This window comes from Anolis carolinensis, chromosome 2 (assembly GCF_035594765.1).
Source record: "Anolis carolinensis isolate JA03-04 chromosome 2, rAnoCar3.1.pri, whole genome shotgun sequence".
Lineage (NCBI taxonomy): Eukaryota > Metazoa > Chordata > Lepidosauria > Squamata > Dactyloidae > Anolis > Anolis carolinensis.
Genome location: NC_085842.1, coordinates 120,206,664 through 120,228,300, shown reverse-complemented (window position 1 = coordinate 120,228,300; position 21,637 = coordinate 120,206,664). Strand labels below are relative to the sequence as shown.

Below are 21,637 nucleotides of genomic sequence, written 5' to 3'. Positions count from 1 at the left end.
TTACTGTATTTACGAAATTAGCACCAAAATATCATGATGTATTGAAAACATTGACTACAAAAATGCATTGGATAATCCAGAATGTTGGATAAGTGAGTGTTGGATAAGTGAGACTTTACTGTATTTGGCAAAATATGTACTGATTGGTGCCGAAATAAACTAGCAATTAAATACAGTTTAAATATCCTTTTGGATTTTTTCCAGATTTTGGAATGCCTGTATTTGCATAGACATACATAATGAGATATCCTGGTGATGGGATCCAAGTCTAAATAAAAAAATCATGTATAATTTGTATACATGTTTCATACACACATGTACAAAGTGTGTATGAAACATATGCAATATGTATGCACAATATTTTAATAATTTTGTTCATGAAATAAAGTTTGTGTACATTGAACCATCATAAAGCAAAGGTGTTATGATTTCAGCCACTTTTGTGGATAATTTCAGATTTTGAAATTTTGGATAAGGGATGCTCAACTTGTATTTATATTCTGACTTCTGTGTGATTCCTTGTTCTATTTCCTGAGCCTCCCCTCAGCAGCAAACCACAATGGCTTCAGGACTGGTTGTGGTTAGGGGCTGATGGAAGGTTCATTTCTCCCTCTCCATTTTGATTTATCTTCTTGACCTCCATATATCATGTCTGTTTATTTTGTGTATGGTTAACATAAGAGCTTATATTTCAAGTGAAGCAAAAACTCTGTCATCAAATCTACCCATATTAATTGTTGGTGTCTCGTTACTTCAATGTGTTGATCTAGGCATTGCGGTTGTATTGGTTTTTTCTGCTCCATTTGTTGCTTATCTATTGAATTTTAAAACATTTAACAGCTTTAGTCTAATGCTTTGCACAATGGATATTAAATCACAACGTGGGTTCAAAGAGCAGCTGTGATGCAGATCACTGTAAATTTGTAATGATGGTTCATTCTGTTGTTAGATTTCATGCAGAAAGACTGTTATTAGCTGCTCTGTATTTACTCTATCTGATGAGATAAGAATTCGGTATGGTTTGTGGTTGCAGCACTTATGTGCCGTACGTTTTATTTAAGGCATCATGAGCCTGGAACAATCTGACAGGTGGGATTACAATTATTGGTTGCACAAGGCGTTTGGCCTTAGTCCAGTACTGAAAGCTATTTTGCTACTGTGCATCTGTTCTTCCTGTGTCTTAATAGTCCTCTATTTCCACTTTTAATTACTGCTTCTTATTCTTGGCTCATAACTGTTTCTCTGGGGGATCAGTGAAAACAAACAGGTAGGACTATTTTTTCTAGGCTAACCATTTGAAAAGCATAATATCTGAAGATTTTAGAAAATGTCCTGTGTAATATTAACACACAATTCATTTGCTAAATAGACTTGTAAGATTGAAGTATTAGTTAATTTCATTGTTACACAATACTCAAAGAATCTAACACATAGGTTGCCTGAAGCTAAACCCCAGGATGTGTTATACAGCTCAGCAGTGGAACATATGCTTTGTACATGTAAGGGCTGGGGCCCAATCTGGTTAAAGGGTTCAGATTGCTAGAATGGGAAATATCACCTTTTAAGAACTCAGGCTAGAATCCTCTTGATGACATGGATTAGCATATCAACGACAACATATACATTTTGGAGCCATTGCAGAGGAAAGTTTTTAGCCTGCTGCTGGAAGGAGAACAGGAAGGGGCCATTCAGGCTTCCCTGAGCAGAGAGTTCCAGAGTTTAAGGGCAGCCAGCCACCAAGCTATGGCCATTTTCTTCCCACTCATGCTGTGTGGTAGGTTTTGCGGTCCTCCTCACTGTTGCTGAGAAAACATTTCAGCCCTAGACCCACCATAACTCAGTGATGATGGTGGTGACAAAATGCTATATACTTTCTGAAGAGATCAGTGCTTTCAAGTATGCCAGACACACAGCAGACAGGATAATTTTAGATCTCCTTGAGGAGACTGCTCTAAGCAACTGTAGTTCTCTAATACATTCCAACAAAGTTGAGTTTGATGAAAAATCCCAAACCCATTTTGGTACCCAAAATGTATTTTAGTATTTAAGAATTACAGTGCCAAGTTATTTTTGGAACAACTCCATAGAAGACAATCAATGAGATTCTTAATTATTTTTTATATACTAAATGCCTTTGGTATTATGATACTTTTCTACGTAATTCCTATGCCATTCAAATCTACCTGAAATAAAGTGCTCATATAGGTTTCGTCTATTTTATATACTGTACATTAAAATGAAAAGATGCTAGTAGCATTTAGGTAGGCATATTTATAGGCAATTTTGATTTCTTTGATCGTCCCACACACCTAGAAATACAGCATTTTGGCATAATACTCCAATTGAATGGTTTCTGTAAGTCTGATTTTATATAAACCCTGCCCAAAAGGAAGGAGTGGGAATCAAATGGCTTCTATTCCAAGCTGTTTGTGAGGGACAAGGAAAATAATATACTCTCTGGAGAATGTATTAAAACATCATTCAAATTAACATGAGGTTAGGATTATTTGAAAAAAAGATTTGTCTTTGGCTTTAGAAAAGATTAACTTGCTGGAATAATACTATTTTGATCCTGGTGAGCAACATGTATTCATGTTGCAGATCTCTGTTTAAATCCTCCACTCCACATTTCCATCACATCATTTGATGAGCTTTTCTTTTCTGGTTGTTATTAAAAAGGCAACAGCTGGAAATACTGCCTTTGAATGTTCACTGATAGGATCTGGCTTTATTGCAAGATCTGCTTCCCATATTCCTTTCAGAAGACATAGGTGGTCCAAGTCTTATGACTGTAATGTAATGTTGGAAGGCATAACACAGTATCTGTCTGAGAAAAAAGTAGATGCTAAGCAACAGGAAGATGTGTGTATGTGTGTATAAGAGAAAGAGAGCAAGAAAAAGGTGTGTATTACCTTTCTGGCACTATATTTTTCACAACCCCTTTTATAGCTATATTTGGCCCAAGGGAAGATGTTCACAGTTCCCACAGTAACCTTTGCTCTTTCATTTTAATCCCCTGGCTCCCATCACTTCTGTCAGCCTGGAGGCAATACAAGCAGAGAAACTGCTCCTTTTTGTAATGAACATCTTGCACGTTAAAGGAAAACCTCAATTCTGTGTGGCAAGCCTTGCATTGGAATTACTTTCCTGGATCCAGTCCCCAGGCATAACACCAAGAGTAGGGTAGAACAGACATGACACAGGTGCCTTATTGACCAACTAGACAGGAAATCCCCTCATTGTCTTCATCCTCATGCAGATAGTGTTCTATTTTTCTACAAGAAATTGCAGACATCAGTATAGCTGATAGTTATTGGTGCCCTGGAGAGGGTCAATTTCCCATTCAGGGAGAAAGGCATGGTATGCATTCAATTTTAGGAGAAAAGCGGGGCATAAATCTAATAAATAAATACCCCCCTTACAAACATACACATACACACACACAATTAATATATAATCCACATTCCTTTAACAATAATGAGGCCAGGATGTTTCCCCCCTACTATCAGTGTAAACTTCTATTCCCCAAAGAATACCTTAATGACTGCACTCGATTTTCATTGTTTCTAACATTGTTTTCTAAAGTGTCATCCTGACTATAGCTGGGAATGGAAGAGAAATCCTTTCCTGTTTTGTTGTGATTCTAATAACAGTTTATACCTGTTTATCAGTTATGTACTGTCTCAGATGTTCTGCTAGGCTGAGAGGCCATAAAAATTACTTTAATAAATAAACAGTATTTGTGCGCCATGAACCTTTAATTAATTTATAGAGACCTCCATCCATCGTGAAGATAGTGGAGTGAAAATCCTACCAATGAAAGGGCTTTTGATTTTGTTGTGTTGTAAGCAACCATTTATTTATGAAACTGCTTGTGCAGCAAAGCTGTTGGGCATTACCCATGAGCTCCCTCTGAAAATGAGCATAATGAGCCTTATACTAGCATATAGTCAGCCTTGAACATTCATTAGGGTTAGGAATGCAGGAGCACCACAAAAGGGAGGAAACCACCAGGTAAAAACACACACATACTTTTTTAAAGGTGGGAGAACACCCTTTTATGAATCTTTAAGTTATCTGGCACAGCTATATAGTCCACTTATATAGTCCCTTTTATGTTCTGTTTATTCTCTGCTGTTCTAGGACATTTTCTGGGCAGCACAGATATTTTTCCTATATGTTTCTTATACCAGAAAGTAAGATGGCAGCAGCACTAAGCCTGCAGATTTCCACATGGCTAGATTATATATAAAGTTGGCTGTATGTAGTATATTTACTACAGGGACAAGGAGAATTACTATTATAATAAAGATAAATAGAAGGTGACAGCACAACAGAAAAGTAAGAACAAAAGACCTTTCCCACAAAATCCAAGAAATCAAAGGCAAATTTAAATCAAGAGTGGAGATGCTCCATGACCATCAAGGAAGCACATTACATGATTAAATAGAAATAAAAAGATGATGGAAACAATACATAAAAGGACCATATAAATAGATGAATTGGTGAAATATTCATTTGAAAACAAACCTCCAATTCAAGAAAATGAAGTAGAAGCTGCCCCCAAGGAACTTGGGAGAAATAAACCACGTGAAATAGATGCCATAGTGATAGAGCTGCTTTAATCTATAGAGATATAATTGACTCTAGTTCTAACTAAAATCTGTCAACAAATTTGGAAAACAAAACAATGGCTCACAAATTGGCAATGCTCAACACATGGCTCAAGGTTTACCCAGATTGCACAAGCCTACTATATTCCTTGCACTGTGTCCAGTGAATAATTCTACAGCTGATAAGATGTTGCCAATGTTACTACCATTACTTGTTGTGGGTCATTTCATATATTGTTCACACTCATTGATAACAAGGTAGTAAATGCCCACTCTTTTACATTTCTCTTCTAATTTTTAGATAGAATCATCTTTATGTGAATATCTTGGCAGTGCTTTCAACTCCAGGGGTTCTCAAACTTTTTCAGCCCCAGAGCACTTTTTGAAGCAAAAGTTTCTTGTGGAGCCCCAAGAAATGTATGTATGTGTGTGTGTGTATATATATATATATATATTAAAGCACAACCAAAACATCCCCAACAAATGACCACCCAGCCTTTGTAGTAATAATAATCCAGTCCAACCGCCTTCTGCCATGCAAGAAAAGCACAATCAACGCACCCCCTGAGTGATGAGAAGGAAATAGGGTTTTGGAAGCAAGGAATGTGGGGGAGAAAGCATCTGGGCAGCAAGAGAGACAAGGAAAAAAGGCTTTTGGTGGCAAGGGCGGGGGAAGGCTTTTGGTGGTGAAGGATCTGAGGGAAAAAGACTTTTGGTGGCAGGGGAGGAGCAGGAAAGAGGGGGAAAGCTTAGAGGAAGAAGAGGAGGGAGGGAACTGTGGAACCCCTCAGTATGCTTCACAAGCCCCAAGGGCTCTGCGGAGCGTACTTTGAGAACTGCTGTTCTTTTTTATTAATATATAGTAATTCAATACATTTGCTACGCATCATTTGTTTTACAGCAGACACATAATTTTCAATACAATCTACCATACATTAAATTTTGGCATCTACTGTTATTTTTATACTTATACATATTTTTATTCCTCACCACCGTGTTCTCCTCCCCCCAAGCCACTCCTTTTATATATAATCTGTCCAAAATTTCATTTCCTCTTATGGAGGTAACTTTCCGTCTTTCTTTTTAAATTCTTTTTCAATAAAATTTTCATACATCATCAAAATCTCTTTGTTTCTATATCCCCTCTTTTAACTTTTAATTTACATGTCAGCTTATCATTTATTGCCAATTTCCATACTTCCTTATACTGCTCATCTATTTGTATATTTATTTCCCTTTTCCAATTCCTTGCTATAAGCAGTCTTGCTATTGTTAATAAGATTTTATCACATTTTTATCCTCTTTTTTCAGCTGTTTATTATTATGTAATGATAATAAAGCTATACTAGGACTTCTTTCTGTTTTGATGTTCGTTATATCCTCTATTTCTCTAAATACTTTCCCCCCAAAAAATTATTTACATACTTACTGTTAGATCCCAGCCACCACCCATAGCACCTGGGCCTGCAGTGGTTCAGGACATGCACTTTGACACAGATGATGCTAAGATTATAATAACATTTCACCCTCCACGGAGGGGCCTTTGCATCTGCAGGTGCCCGAAGATATTGACTGTAGAGACTTACTAATTGGGGAAGATTCTTCTACTCCTCCTTTGCAGATAGAGCCAGATGTTACTGAGATGCCTGTGAATGCAGTTTTTAATCATAGAGATTTTGTGACCAGAGAGAGAAGGGGTCAGCTGGAGCCAGAGACTGGCAAATAGATGGGATAATGGTTAGCGTTCCCATGAGAAAGTTTTGGGAGTTCGTACTCCCTAAATTGTGAACAGTCTGGAATCTGTTAAAAGTGTTTCACTCAGTAGAATTGTTGCGGTGTCAACGTTGCTCTTCCTTGAGAGAGATTTTTCTCTCTCCAGCTCTTGTTTGTTTCCAAGCCAAGTTTCCCAGTTTCAGTCGGGCTGTGCTGTGCCGCGACTCTCGAGTAGACCTTAACTTTACTTCAGTTGATTCCTTGTTCCTGATTCAAGTTTGCCTCAGCCTTGACAACTTTGCTGCTTTGATTGCTACAAAGTTTTTCCAGTGAATTGAACTCTGTTTATGCCAGCCTTTTTCCTCTGTTTCAACTCATGGACACTTTGATTTCTTTGGAGAGCTATCGAGTTCTCATTGTGGATTATAATATTGGACCTTTTCCTTTACCCATTTTGGAACTACTACTGACTTTCTAAAAGAACTATTCCTTACTCAGACTTTATATCTGATTTCCTTTGGATATGTAATTGCTTTAATAAATATACAGTGTGTTATATTGGCTCTTGTCTGGTTTTCGAGTGCTCGTGCTTGCCACCACATATGTATATATGTTCCCGATTCTTGGCATCCTCTCCAGCAATCTTTTGAATAGTTTTTATTTATATTTGCTATTCTTATTGGTGTTAGATACCATTTCCATATTAACTTATAGTAATTTTCTTTCTTTCTTTATGGAGACAAATGTCTTTTTCTCCACATTGTAACCATTCTGTTTAATTTATTTTCATCCCTCTTTTGCTCAGTTCTCCTTTAAGGTGTTAGTCTTTATTTTTCCTTCATTTATTTCAATTATTATCTGATAAACTTTATTAGTTATTCCTTTCAAATTTTTATGTTCCTCTATATCCCTTCCATTTTGTAGTATTTGTTCAAATTGATTAAGCTTACTTCCATTTTTATTATTTTTTCTCAATTTTTGAATAATTGTATGCAATGGAACCCTGTCAATTTTATTTCTCTAAATTCTTCCATAATCATTTCCTTCTTCATTCTGACATTTATCCAATCCCCTATTTTGTCTAAGTTTTTTCCCTTAACGTTTTATTTTTTGGAAATTTCCTTTCCATTATAATTAGAACTTCTATTCTAAGCTATCGCCTCTAATAGTCTAGAATTGCAAGGGTACTCAGCTGAAGTTATTATAGATGTTTTGAGTCAATCACCATATAAATTATTATCACTATCATTCTAATTATCATCATTTTCTTGCATCCTGAAGGAGGAAGGAGGGGTTTTGGGGGGTGGGCTGGTGTGGTTTATGTTTCTCAGTGCTACTGGAATCCACATGTACCCATGTAATTTGCTATCTTTTATCCTTTCAAACATTGATTAAAGAGAAAACAACTAGTTGGGGAAAACCAAGCTTCAGCAGTGAAGAAGGCAGTGTCTGTAAAGTACAGAGGAAGCCAGAGAAAAGAAGAACTGGTAGCAAGAATGTAGCTGTTCTTAGACTGCTTGGCAGTCTTCTTTCTCCTGTCAAACCAAATGAGAAGGGAATCGGAAGCACAAAAGGATCAACAGCCATCATTGACTGGCTCTCTCTTCTGTTTCCATAGTCAGCTACAGATAGTAAATAGTGCATGCCCTCAGGAAATAAGCAGAATGTATCACAAATGGTACACAGATTATTGCCAAAAGTTGGTGCCATAGGCTGGATTGAGTCTGCAGGAACACATGTTGCTTGGCCTTTAACTACTGCTGTGGTTGAATCCCTGGCAGCCTGCTGATACTCTCTGGCATTAAGCAAGGAATCAGATGAGTGTTTTCCTTTGGCTGCCTCTCTGACTGCCACACCAGCAGAGAATTATGGGCCAAGGGGATCAAAATGAAATGTTGATATCTCGGTATCTGCAGCTGTCATGGGGACAACTGACATCCTGTGCTTCAGACACACAGTAAAAGAATAAAAAGTATGGAACTGGACTTGAATGGGAAGGTACTAGCAGAACTGGAAGACATAACCCTGTTGAACTATGTAGGAAGCTGTGTCAGTCAAATGTATATTCCCAAAGCAGTATACAGCTGTTACTAGCTGTAGCTTCAAATTAATATGCTTATGTGTGCTAAAGAAGATGGATGTACTATCTTTGTTAAAATCTGATGTTTTAAAAAAGTGTTAAGTGAGGGGGCGATTTTTGTTCCCACTCACTTTCCTTTCTTCGCTTGGTCCTACATAATAGTATTTCCTGGTCTGTTCTGGTCTGATCTCTCATTCCAGAGTAGAGAGAATACATAAACCTTTCTTTCTTATATCTAATTTCAGACAGACAGCCAAGCATGTAAGTAAGGACTTCTATACACAGTAAAATACCCCATCTCTGAAACCCTTTACATGCTGGTTCTTAAGGGTCCCATCATCCATTTTGTGGATAACTGTAGGAAGCTGAATGCAGACAGTACCTTTTGTAAGATGGGATTCCAATCATTTTCACCTGTCCTTTTTTCTCCACGGCACAGTTTTTGAGGTGTGGTTATACACCTGTTTGCAGATCATTGGCAGCTCACACTTTGTTAACAGACCGTAGGTTTTCCACTGAAAGAAGTGGATTAGTAGATCGTAAGGTTTGCATGGCTTGAAGTGGTTTAGCAAATATTGGGTTTCCCTTTGAAAAAAGTGGGTTAGTAGAACATGAGGTCTGGATGGATAGAAGTTGTTGAATAGATTGGGAGGGTCCCATTGAAAGAAGTCGATTAGCAGATTGGTTTTACTGAACAGGTCCACAGGACCAAAAAGATATTTTTATGTTTCTCCATTTGGATAAATGTCACAGACTTACATGGTTGCACAAGATCTGCCAAAAATAATTAAAAAGGGAAGTGGGAGACAGTGACATTGTGGAATATCCAACAGATTGGGAGGAGCCATCCGTATGCAGTATGATAAGTCAAAGGTGCATTATTTCAATAGATATGGGAAGAAGGGAAATGAGAGTGTGATGGGGTTCGAATGCATCTGGTAGATATTGTGTCTTCAATAGCCATAGGTAGCCTACTGGAAAGGCATATTCCATGTTGAGTGTGATAAGGTCCTAAGACCCTGAGCATTGTGTAGTCAAGAGAAACCAGAAAAGTAACCCTGAATATTTTGGACAGTAGTTCTGTGGGAAAGGCCATGACCTTAGACCTAAACAATAAAGATGGACATGGTGGGGCACACATTGGATACTCTTGTCAGAAGGCACATGCACTGTGGCTTGATAACAAATGCAGCAACTATGTGTTCAATGGGTTTTCACCAATCTTTGAACATTACATCTTTTTTTATGCAGTAAGAAAATGGGGAAGGTGGGATATATATAACATGCTCCATATCACACCAGAAATAGCTGTGCTTATTTATTGGTGCCAGTGGGGTAGAATTGAATTTAAGCTGCTTCTTTTTTAAAAAAAATCACTAACATTTACAAGTGTCTCCATATTTTTGCATGTAAAACCTTGAGATTTCAACAAAAAAATGAAGTGTGTGTGTGTGTGTGTGTGGGGGGGGGGGGGGGGGGTTGGAGGAAAACTGACAGATTATGCCGTTCCTGGTGAGGATAATTCACTGTAACATTTATTGAGCAAGATGTGTCTGAAGTGAATTTTAGTTTTAGAAGACCTGCAGGCAGCATAATTTTGAAGCCCCAGACATCAGTAATCAAATCCACCCATCCTCCCCAGGAAAGGACGGTCAAAAAAGGAGTGTTTTCTAGGATAGACAATTGTTGTCAGGAAATTCTATGGTATAATTAATCAGATCAAACATATGTGAAGAGGTGACATGTATTATATCTGGTAATAATCTAATCTTGGTAACAAAGGACAAAGAAGAGGACAAATGGAGAAAGGAGTAACAGAGCTTGGTGGACATGTTAGATGGGTGATTTATTTTATAGTAGTCTTGGCGTTTTTCAGAAGTATATTCCTGAAGGACAGTGAATGATCCCTAAACTGTTAGAGGTGGTGAGATTGCAAGACACAACATAGGAGGGAATTTGTATGGAGAGAGAGAGAGAGAGAGAGAGAGAGAGAGAGAGAGAGAGAGAGAGAGAAAGTATGGAGGGGGAGGGGATGGACTGACAGACAAATAGAAAAGCAGATGCAAAAACAATATAAAAACAATGCACACTTATAGTGCTCGTCATATGTTTACTATCTGGAGGTATGATGCTGTTGAAAGTGTTGAGGAGCAAATTTGGAACAGAAAATGAATATCACATGGTGCTCAAGTTCTCCATAACCAATCCATGGTAGGATGATATCCTGGGACCCAAAGCATTATTCTACTACTGCTCAGGGTACATCTACACTGTTGAATTAATACATTTGGACATCATTTTCATTGCCAGGGCTCAATGCTATGGAATCATGGGAATCGTGGAGAGGTCTTTAGCCTGCTATGCTAAATGGTTATGGTGCCTCATCAAACTACAATTTCCAGACAGTTAAGTGTTAATGCACACCCAAGTATAAATAGTCCCAGCATGTTATGAGTGTTATCCACATTTAAAGTATCATAAATCTCCATGTTCTTGGGCAAATGCAGAGGTTTGGAGAAAAGGACTAAGTCTCTACAGCAGAGAATGGCATCATTTAATTGTGACAGACCAATGAGGTGAAGTAGTCATTGGTATATATTAATTAGTATAACAATCAAATATATACGTGAAGGAGTACTTACAGCTACACAAGAATTAGTGTGGCATCAGCAGGAGTAGCAAGAAATGGAAACACTTTTTAATGAGAACCAAGTAAAATAGAGATGGTAGAGCCTTGTGTGCATAGTTGCAACCATAATTGCCATTGCTGCTGTTACCAGAGATATACAGTGAACCTATAAGTAGGTGTGGAGGGCCATGGCCTGCTAATAGACTTTGCTGATGGAAGTCCATCCCTGAATCAATCAGATCTGAGCTTGTATACACCACAGTTAGAAAAATGTGTTACTGTATATTATGCCGTTGTTTACTAACAGACTGCTGTTCACAGTTCATCTGAAACTAAATTAGTTCAATTCTGAAGACAGGCACTTCAGGCTGAAACAATTCAGAAAAAAACAAATAAAGCAAATAGAGCATGCTTATATGCTCAAAGAACAATCACAACCTACATGAGCATAATGATTCACAGGCCCCAAAAACTGAGGATCATAAAAACTTTTTTTTAAAATCTGGTTTTGTAGGAACTTGGCATTCTAAATCCAAATATGGCCTCAGATTTGCTCTACCACGCACAGTTATTTCACAACTTGCTTTGATGTTCTAATGTTATAACATGTGACAGAATGAAATTTGTGTTGAAACTAGAATACCATTTATGGAGCGGGAGAAACTGGTATTGTGTTTCTCAAGTTCAGCATCCAAAATACATTTTAAAACAATTACAATGAAAAACAGTTATTTTGGTGCAGGTCTGTGTTCTCATGTGAAGTATCACGCAGTAGGTTGTTTACGACAGCGGTAGTAACCTGGGCAGAACAAAATTACATGATTCTCATTGGTTGTCCTCTGTGAAATATATTTATGATTATTGCACCAACTAGAAAATTCTTTTTGGGTTTCCGTGTAGATAACATTATTAATGTTCTGATTTTGCTTAAGCTGAAAATAATGTTCCTTTCTTTTTAATATATCCACCTGGGTTACAAAACGATGGATTTCATCTCACTGGTTCTCTGTTCTTACAGTTCAGCAGCACTTAGATCTTAATGCTTCTTATTCTGCCCCAAAGGAAAATCTAAATAAAATGATCCATTTTAGGCATTCTCTGACTGTAACAGTTTTATGTGTAGATAATCCCTCCTGTCTTTTTCCTATGGTAAGCTTTCCCTTCCATCTCTATTGTGCTATCTTTTATAGCTGCCCTTTGACCCTCTTATATTACTGATATCAAGTAGTGTGTTGCAAAATATATACTCTGAATTGAGTTATTTTTACTTTTTTGTGCTTATGATATCATGATTGCGGTGTTAACAAATGACTGATCTTTTCTTAAGCTTCTGTCATATGGATTAGCCATTTCTTGTTCATCAACTATTGCTGCAGCTCATTTGTACCAAACATCAGTCTATGACAGTGATGGCAAAACTTTTAGAAATGTGCCCAAACTGGGATGGGGGTAGGGGTGGTGGTTGAGCACTTGGGTGTGGGGACAAATGAGGGGTAGAGTGGGCAGGTGAATAGAGGGCAGGTAACACCGCACATGCCAGGAGAGAGGTGCTGCATGCCCCTTCTGGCATGCGTGCCATAGGTTCGCCACCACTGGTCTATAACCAGCAACATTACTAATCATTAATGTTTAAAAATATTACTGCTCATTTACAGTAGTAATGGTGCCTTCCTTCCTGAGTTTGTTCATTTTGGGTGCAGTTTTTTGGTTTGATATTTTTCATAGTTTTAAATGTGATGTAATACTAATCTATTCTGTGTGATTCCAGTACAACCCCTTTATCCACATGAACACAATATCCATGGTTTCACTTACCCAAGCTCCAAAAACAATCCCTACTGGAAGGGTATGTGGTACTCTCTGGGTCCTCCAATGTAATTCCAAATATAGTCAAAACATATGGTTCACTGTAATGTATGGGAGGGTTCCCCAAACTAAGGACCGCGGGCCGGATGTGGCCCTCTAAGGTCATTTACCCACTCCCACCCTAATCTTTAGACTTAGGGTCGTCCTAAGTCTGAAATGAAGGCACATATCAACAATCCTACTTAACTTGACTATCTCATCAGCGTGTGCGTGTGCATAGGTGTTTGTTCATTTTTTTCAAACTATAGTCCAGAACCCCAACAGTCTGAGAGACTGCAAACTGGCCCTCAGCTTACAAAGTTTGAGGGCCCCTTATCTATGGCTTCAGGTATCCATGGAGAAAAGTGTCTTGGAACAAATCCCCCATTGATACAGGGATCATATCGTTTTGTTTGTTTGGTTTTTGTTTTGTTTTTTAATGGTGAGCATTACAATTATTGAAAGCAAAAAATTATTACATTGCAAAACCCGAGACATAGTTATACTGTTATGGATCTGAGTTAGAATTCCTGCATGTTTTCCATTTAGGAAGGTCAAAATCTACCTTGAGAAGAGAAAGAGAATTACAAATTTGAAGCTGGTGGATACTGCTTCTACCTTTATACCTCACCAGAGGATTTACCTGTCTGCTTTTATAATGATGATAATAACAATAAGAACTATTATTATTATTATTATTATTATCATCATCATCATCACTATGTCCACCTAAAAGTCTGAGCCAAGTTCACATCAATCACACAAACTGTTGTTGTTGTTGTTGTTGTTGTTGTTGTTGTTGTTGTTGTTATATGTGATTAATGCAAAGCTGGCCCAGGCCAATAATAGACCAATAAACTTCAAAATTCTTATGTATATGAAAGAAGAGTATATAAAAATTGACTATATATTTCAATTTTTAAAAAAGATCATATCTTTTTGATGCACTTCATCTGGCAGTACTACAAACCTTGTAGGACAGAAAATCCTAGCATTCTTCACTATAGATTGTGATCGCTGGGGCTGCTCGTTATTCCAGTCCAATCAAATCAGTACATCCATATGATTCCCACTCTGAGTTGCACTGTGTGAACAGGTTTCCATTTCTGCACTTGAAAGTCCTTCCTCAGTAGCTGCTCACTCATCCCTACAAAGCAGATATGAAAAGAGATACTTGGACAGGAAGGTGAAATCCATCAATATCTGTTCCAGTAGAGGGTTGGACACCATTGGAGTCAACACAGAACATCCACAAGTCAGTGCAGCTAATCCCTATATGTTTTTTCCCCCAAACTATTGAGCAAGTACCATGATGTATCTCAAGTGGGGACAGATCTGGCTTGTTTGTATTTTTAAGGTAAAGGTAAAGGTTTCCCCTGATGTTAAGTACAGTCATGTCTGACTCTGGAGGTTGGTGCTCATCTCCATTTCTAAGCTGAAGAGCCGGCATTGTCCATAGACACCTCCAAGGTCATGTGGCCAGAATGACTGCATGGAGCGCCGTTACATTCCCACCAGACCTATTAATCTACTCACATTGGCATGATTTCAAAGTGCTAGGTTGGCAGAAGCTGGAGCTAACAGCAGCTGCTCATGCCGCTCCCGGGGTTTGAACCTGGGACCTTTCGGTCTGCAAGTTCAGCAGCTCAGTGCTTTAACACACTTCGCCACCAGGGCTCCTTCCTTGTATTTTTAGTGTTACTTAAATTCCAGCTTTTTAAGCGTTACTTAAATTCCATAATGCATCAAAGTTCAAGGTTCAAATATATATTTTCCACATGTAGCCTGTATTTATCATCAAAATATTATGACAAAGAATAAAATTATAACTTGTCAATCTTTGATACTCAAACTCTGAACTTGGAAGCTTTGCTGAAAATTATGTGGCTTCATTGGCACATGAAAGGACACTGACAGAAAGGCCAAATCTCCTGAAGAAAACAATCCTTTCATTTTTAGATATGCTTTCTCAATGGATATGTTATAATAAATGCTGCCAGGAATAAGATCAGCGACCTCAAGATATAAAGGTACAGGGTCTTAAAACATAAACTGTGAAGGAAATGCCTCATCACCCAAGTGAGATTTGCTCAAAGGAGGCTCCATAAGACTTACTGGGCTATGACTATTTAAAGCTCTAGCAATTTAAAGTAAAACCTTTTTTCACACATCATTCAGTCTTACTGCCTCCAAAATTTATCTCATTCTTTATTTTCCAAGTAATTTAGAATTAGTTATGTTCTTTTCTTTACAGTAAATGCCTCCATTTTACACTCCAATAAAACTGCAGAGGAAATGTACAATATGTGTACTCTGTTGCTTCATGTTCATTGAGCTATCATTGTTACAAATATTCTTTAAAAACAAATGTTTGGAGGAAAGAGCATTTATTTTTAACTAGCTGTGCCCGGCCACGCGTTGCTGTGGCGAAGTCTGGTGGTATGGGAAATAAAGTATTGAGGAATTGGTGGTAGTTAAGGTAAAGGGTAAAGGTTTTCCCCTGACGTTAAGTCCAGTCGTGTCCGAGTCTGGGGGTTGGTGCTCATCTCCATTTCTAAGCCGAATAGCCGGCGTTGTCCGTAGACTCCTCCAAGGTCATGTGGGATGACTGCATGGGGCGGCATTACCTTCCCGCCGGAGCAGTACCTATTGATGCACTCACATTTGCATGTTTTCGAACTTCTGGGTTGGCAGAAGCTGGGGCTAACAGTGCGGGCTCTCTCCGCTCCCCCAATTCAAACTTGCAGCCTTTCGGTCCAGAAGTTCAGCAGCTCAGCACTTTAACACGCTGCGCCATCAGGGGATATTATTTCCTAAAGGTTGTGAATATACAATATTTCTGATTGGTTTTTTTTGTCTGTTGGAGGCAAGTATGAATGCTGCAATTAGGAAAAATGATTAGGATGTAATGGCCTTGCAGATTTAAAGCCTGGCTGTTTCCTCCCCGAGTAAATTTTTTGTTGGGAGGTGTTAGCTGGCCCTGATTGTTTCCTGTCTGGAATTCCCTTGTTTTCAGAGCGGTGTTCTTTGCGATATTTTATGTGCTTCTACTGTCTGTGGCCCTGAGAAAACAGAGGATTGGCCAGACTTTGATGATGGGAATATTTTGTTGGGAGGTGTTAGCTGGCCCTGATTGTTTCCTGTGTGGAATTCCCCTGTTTTCAGAGTGTTGTTCTTTATTTAGTGTTCTGATTTTAGAGATTGTATTGTTCGGTTTTATTATACCACATTAATTTTTATATATTCTGATTTTAGTGTTTTTGAATACTTGGAGCCAGATTGTATTCATTTTCACGGTTGACTGCAACACAATAATAATAATAATAATAATAATAATAATAATAATAATAATAATAATGACTTTGGTAATACACAGTGCTTCACTCCCTTCTCAGCTTCCTTTCTGGAAGAATCCTTTCTTGGGAGGTGTTAGCTGGCCCTGATTGTTTCCTTTGTGGAATTTCGAATTTTCCTGCTTTCAGACTGTTGGTCTTTATTTACTGTCCTGGTTTTAGAGATTATATTTTTCTGCATTATTCTATCCCAATAATTATTTCATATTAAAGTAGAATCTCACTTATCCAACATTCGCTTATACAGTGTTCTGGATTATCCAACGCAGTCTGCCTTTTCATAAGCAATGTTTTTGTAGTCAGTGTTTTAAATTCATTGTGATATTTTAGTGGTAAATTTGTAAATACAGTACAGTAGAGTCTCACTTATCCAACATAAATGGGCCGACAGAATGTTGGCTAAGCGAATATGTTGGATAATAAGGAGGCATTAAGGAAAAGCCTATTAAACATCAAATTAGGTTATGATTTTACAAATGAAGCACCAAAACATCATGTTAGACAACAAATTTGGTAGAAAAAGTAGTTCAATACGCAGTAATGCTATGTAGTAATTACTGTATTTATGAATTTAGCACCAAAATATCACGATATATTGAAAACATTGACTACAAAAATGCATTGGATAATCCAGAACATTGGATAAGCGAGTGTTGGATAAATGAGACTCTACTGTAATTACAACATAGCATTACTGAGCATTGAACTACTTTTTCTGTCAAATTTGTTTTATAATATGATGTTTTGATGCTTAATTTGTATAACGATTACCTAATTTGATGTTTAATTGGCTTTTCCTGAATCCCTTCTTATTATCCAACATATTCACTTATCCTGCCGGCCTGTTTATGTTTATCTGAGGCCCCTTCTTCACAGCTGTGTAAAATGCACACTGAAGTGGATTATATGGTAGTGCGGAGTCAAGATAATCCAGTGCAAAGCAGATAATATAAGATTATAAATGGGTTATATAGCTGTGTTGAAGGGCCTTGAGTCTACACTGCCATATAATCCAGTGCAAATTAGATAATCTGTGGAAGAAGTCTAAGTGAGGCCTAAATCTGCCTGTCCCCTAACTGAAACCTGGCTGTCCCTTGGTTGCTAGGCAACCAAGTGGGCAGAGATTAGCCCTCTAAACTGGCAGCAATTGGATAAAAAAAATTATTGCTCTCCCTCTAATTAGGACTTTATTTTTATTTTCTTTTTGTTGTATCAACCTTGAGGCGTGGATGATGGTTTGTGTTGTCAAATTTTGAGGTTGGGGGGCCTGTACTTTTGTTGTTTTGTGAATTGCCGTGATGCCATCACTCTTTTATATATATAGATTGGTTGTTAGTGTTACAATCTATCTACAGCTATCATGCATTCAATGTTAAATAAATATTGATCTTAAATTCACTTTTTCTGCCTTGTCACCTGAATTCTCCACTGTTCTTGGCACCATATGTTTTGTGTGTTTGGTGATAGATAAGCTTTAGGGATGTGGAAATTAGTGCAGATCATTTTAATTTAATTCCATTTTGTTAACCTGCTAATTAACACCTACTTTCTCCTTGAATGTAATAAAGTCAATTAAACATCTTTTCTGTAATCAGTACTAAAGTTCTATGGTGTGAACGTTATATCTATAATTCAAGTACACTATAAACGTCTAGTGATAAATCTATATAGCAATATATCAAAAGCTAGTGGAAAAGAAGGATAATGGAAGGTAAGGTTGGTATATTGTCCATTTGGCTTGGTTTTACTTAGTCATGGCATCTGGTACACATGTTCAAAAATTAGCTAGCAAGGATTTCTGGTTTTCTGGGATATGAGCTCAGAAATGCCATGACTCATATTTCCAACATAATCCAAATTGTGTGGCATCCCTGTAATACAAAATATATTTTCTCTAACTGTTACATGTACTGGAACCCTGTGAAGAGAAAAGGTGGTTAAAATGTGATAAAGAAAATGGACCAGAGATGCACAAAACATTTTGGTTGCAGGTTGTGCATGCATGCATCACATGTAAACATATATGACAAAGCTCAGTGTTGTTTCCTGACTATGAAACAATGCTGAAAATGATTGCTTTGACTGGGAAATGTGTGTGTGTGTCCAGCCCTTCATGACCTGCCACATGATTTGTGTAATGAGCAAAAATAATCCATAATATCTAAATATGGTTGTTTGACTTTGGGGAACTAGAGTATGGCATCCCTAAGACAGAGAAGAAGATAAACTTTTTGTGGTTGATAAGAGTGGAAAGGTGAAGGAGCAGCAGCATAGAGGAGGGGAAAAAATCAAGCAAGAGAAAAGAAGCACAGGGATAAATTGGAAGGATAAATTGAATTTATAACCCATTATTACTGGTTTGGAAGGAGAGAATGACCAGCAATAAACTGAGGGCAGTTCCAGACAGTGCCAAAAATGCGGGATTAAAAAGAGGGGCAAAAAATCCTGGCATCTCAGAGCAGGTTCCCACACTATGTGCCGGTCCTGGGCTTTCCTCCCCAGGCATCCACACAGCCCATCTGTGTCTTGGGATAAAATGGAGGGTAGACGAGGGACATCTAGTGGAAGTTTGTTTTTTTTAATGCGGTTATGTGCTGATCTGTATATGCACACGTGTGAATATAATAAATACAAGCATAGTCACATGTGCACATATACGGATCAGCACATAATGGAGGAAATTTTTAAAAAAACTTCCGCCAGATTTCTCCTTTCCACTAATTATTTATTAAAGCTCTGTTTAGAGTGTTACAGTGTTTACAATGTTAAATAAAGAGTTTCAGAGAGTTCTACTGGCTCTCAGTTCATGCTTCCTTTCAATCAGCTGTGTCCATTTGACAGCCAATCAACTGATCAACTGTTTCAGGCTTTTTAAAGGGGACAGAAATCAGCTGGAACAATTTCCATAGGGGAAGGGAAGGAAAACATGTGTTTTTGGCATGCAGGGTCACACAGACATATGAAGAAACACATCTTTCAGCCAGAAATGGGATAAAAGGGGACTTTTTTGTCCTGCAGTTTCCCTCAGTTGGTCCGAATTAGTGCTCATTTAGTGCTGACATTGTCTAGCTGCTCCCCTTTTTGAAACGGGAACTCCCATGTTTAAAGCCCTGTCTGGATGGGTCCCAATAAGTTGGGGTTGGGGAGGATAGAAGAGAAAAGGTTTTGTAGTAGTGATGTGTGTGTGAAACAAACAGGTAGTTTTTAGTACATAATTTCATAAAACCACTACTTTTAAAACTGATTATCACATTCACCTGTCGTTTATAAACTGCATATTGGGATGTGAACTTGGGGAAATCACTTCTAAGGTTTTGATAATACTTTAGAATGGTGAAAGAGTCTCAAAGAAAGAATTACGGACACACTAACTCAACAATTCTACATCCTTTCCCCAAACAGTTTGAAAATGAAATCATTTTAAAATTGGACCATGAAGTAGAAGGAGGTCGTGGAGATGAGCAGTACCTACATTTATTTGAATCAATGTAAGTATAGCATCGGAACATATCCTTTGCTATAATTTGTCTGATTGCTATGTTTTAAAGCTGAGTATTTATTTTTAAAATGTGAAACATTTTAAAATTAGGCGTTATTCTTCAGTCTTGCTCTTACATGGGAGTCTCAGTGGTCTTCCAAGTTATCACAGCTAAACCTTTAGTAATTCTATAGTGCCTGTCATTCTCAGAAAATTGTCTGAGCTGAACATGAACTATGTTTTTGAGCTGCCTTGAGAAACAGAGGACTGTAGTTCATATCTCTGTTACAGTGTTGTAGATTTTGCATCTGTGCCTTTTAGACATAACCAAGTAGTAACAAATAAAGATATTTTGTCTTTGGGCATTGATTCATTGGTCACTGATATTTTGGGCCAAGTACTGAGGGCAGGAAAAAGAGGGCAAGGAATGAAAAATGCTGGAATTGTAAAAAACAAACAAACAAAAAAAAACAATCCTCCTTTAAATGAGGGTGCATGAATAAACTCTCAAAATATATAGGGAGGAGGGGAGGGACAGATCCCCAGCATTGCTATATCAAATGGCTGCTTCCATACAGCCCGAACAATCCACAGCAACCCTATCATAAATTTTGTTTTACACTCAAACAGATGGAACCACATCTGCTCAAATTCATAAGAAAAGGATTCAGAAATCATGAATTTACAATTCAGAAATGATAACACCAACCCGGTTCAACAGGGAACCCCCTCCCCCTCCCACAAATTATCCAAACAAGCCTGGCACCCAGGAAAATATCCTACTGCTTCTAGCTGAAACTGCTCAAGTACATAAGCAAAGCGTGACCTGACTGCTTGAAAATAATGTTTAACTCTTACAGGCTTTGGGTGCCAGGATTCATTTAATGGCAAACATCCTATCTATAGTCTTAAGACACTACTCACCTAAGTTGTTGCTCACTGCCATGAATCTGACTTTGACATAAGGCCATTTTATGGGATATGTTCAAAAATTCCAGTTTATTAGCAAAAGTTTAAAAAGTGGTAATAATTTCTTGCATATTATGACAGATATTATGTATAACACAATGTAATGTAATAGTTACTGATGTGAAACTACATTATACCAGTCCACTCAGAAACTCCACACTTACATTTGAGTCATTGTAGCCTTCATCCAGCCATTCTTTGGCTGATTGAGAAAGGTGTGTGGTGAGGTTCAGGGGCGCATCTGGTTATGTCCCTGTAGCCAGAAGGAATATGGCTGCATTCACCTGCTGAGATGAGCTAGGGTCCTCTGGAAGTCTGAATAGATTGTTCTGCATCTGGCTATGATGGACACACTTGCATGTACCCCCAACAGAATGCCAACTTACATATATCACTATGATGCTTCTCTTCATAGGTACATGTATAACAAAAAAACATGTCTTCAGCAAGATCTCTTTTCAATAGGCAGAATATATTGCTTTCACACCTCAAAGGTAATAAATAGATCAATTGATTAATAGGCCTGTATAATCTTGTGCATCCATTTGAAGGTTTGTGTCTAGAATCGGAACTGTATATATCCCTTTCCATTCGGATCCCAACCTACAACTATGTAACTGTATTTAGATATTTGTGATTTGATTACAGTCCATCAATATAGCTGAAGAAGTGGGTTGAAATAAAAATAAACTACTTAATCTAGCGTGATAAGACTCCTCTTGCTTTTCCTTCTTTGTATACTAAAACAGATTAACACAGCTGTCTCTGAAATCTTTTGGAAGCAAATCTCTAGTTTAGTAGCCTGCCAAACCTTGGTTTGTTCTGTGCCCAGTTCTGTGCTTGCAGGTTTTAATTTCAGAGACCTCACGTTTTAAAATCAAATGCTTTTATTTTATCAAAGAATGCTTATTTTCCATTCCTTGTTCTGAACTGTATGCTTTAAGATTGTGTTGTGTA

At 37.8% G+C, this 21,637-nt stretch overlaps 1 protein-coding gene across 1 annotated transcript in view; it reads left to right on the top strand.

The window, feature by feature from the left end:
• The window catches only part of dock2 (dedicator of cytokinesis 2), a 377,601-nt gene that overhangs the window by 300,115 nt on the left and 55,849 nt on the right, over positions 1-21,637 (top strand). The window contains exon 34 of the mRNA XM_008104636.3: positions 19,636-19,721. Within this exon, the coding sequence (XP_008102843.1) occupies positions 19,636-19,721 (86 nt within the window). The remainder of the gene's footprint in view (positions 1-19,635; positions 19,722-21,637) is intronic.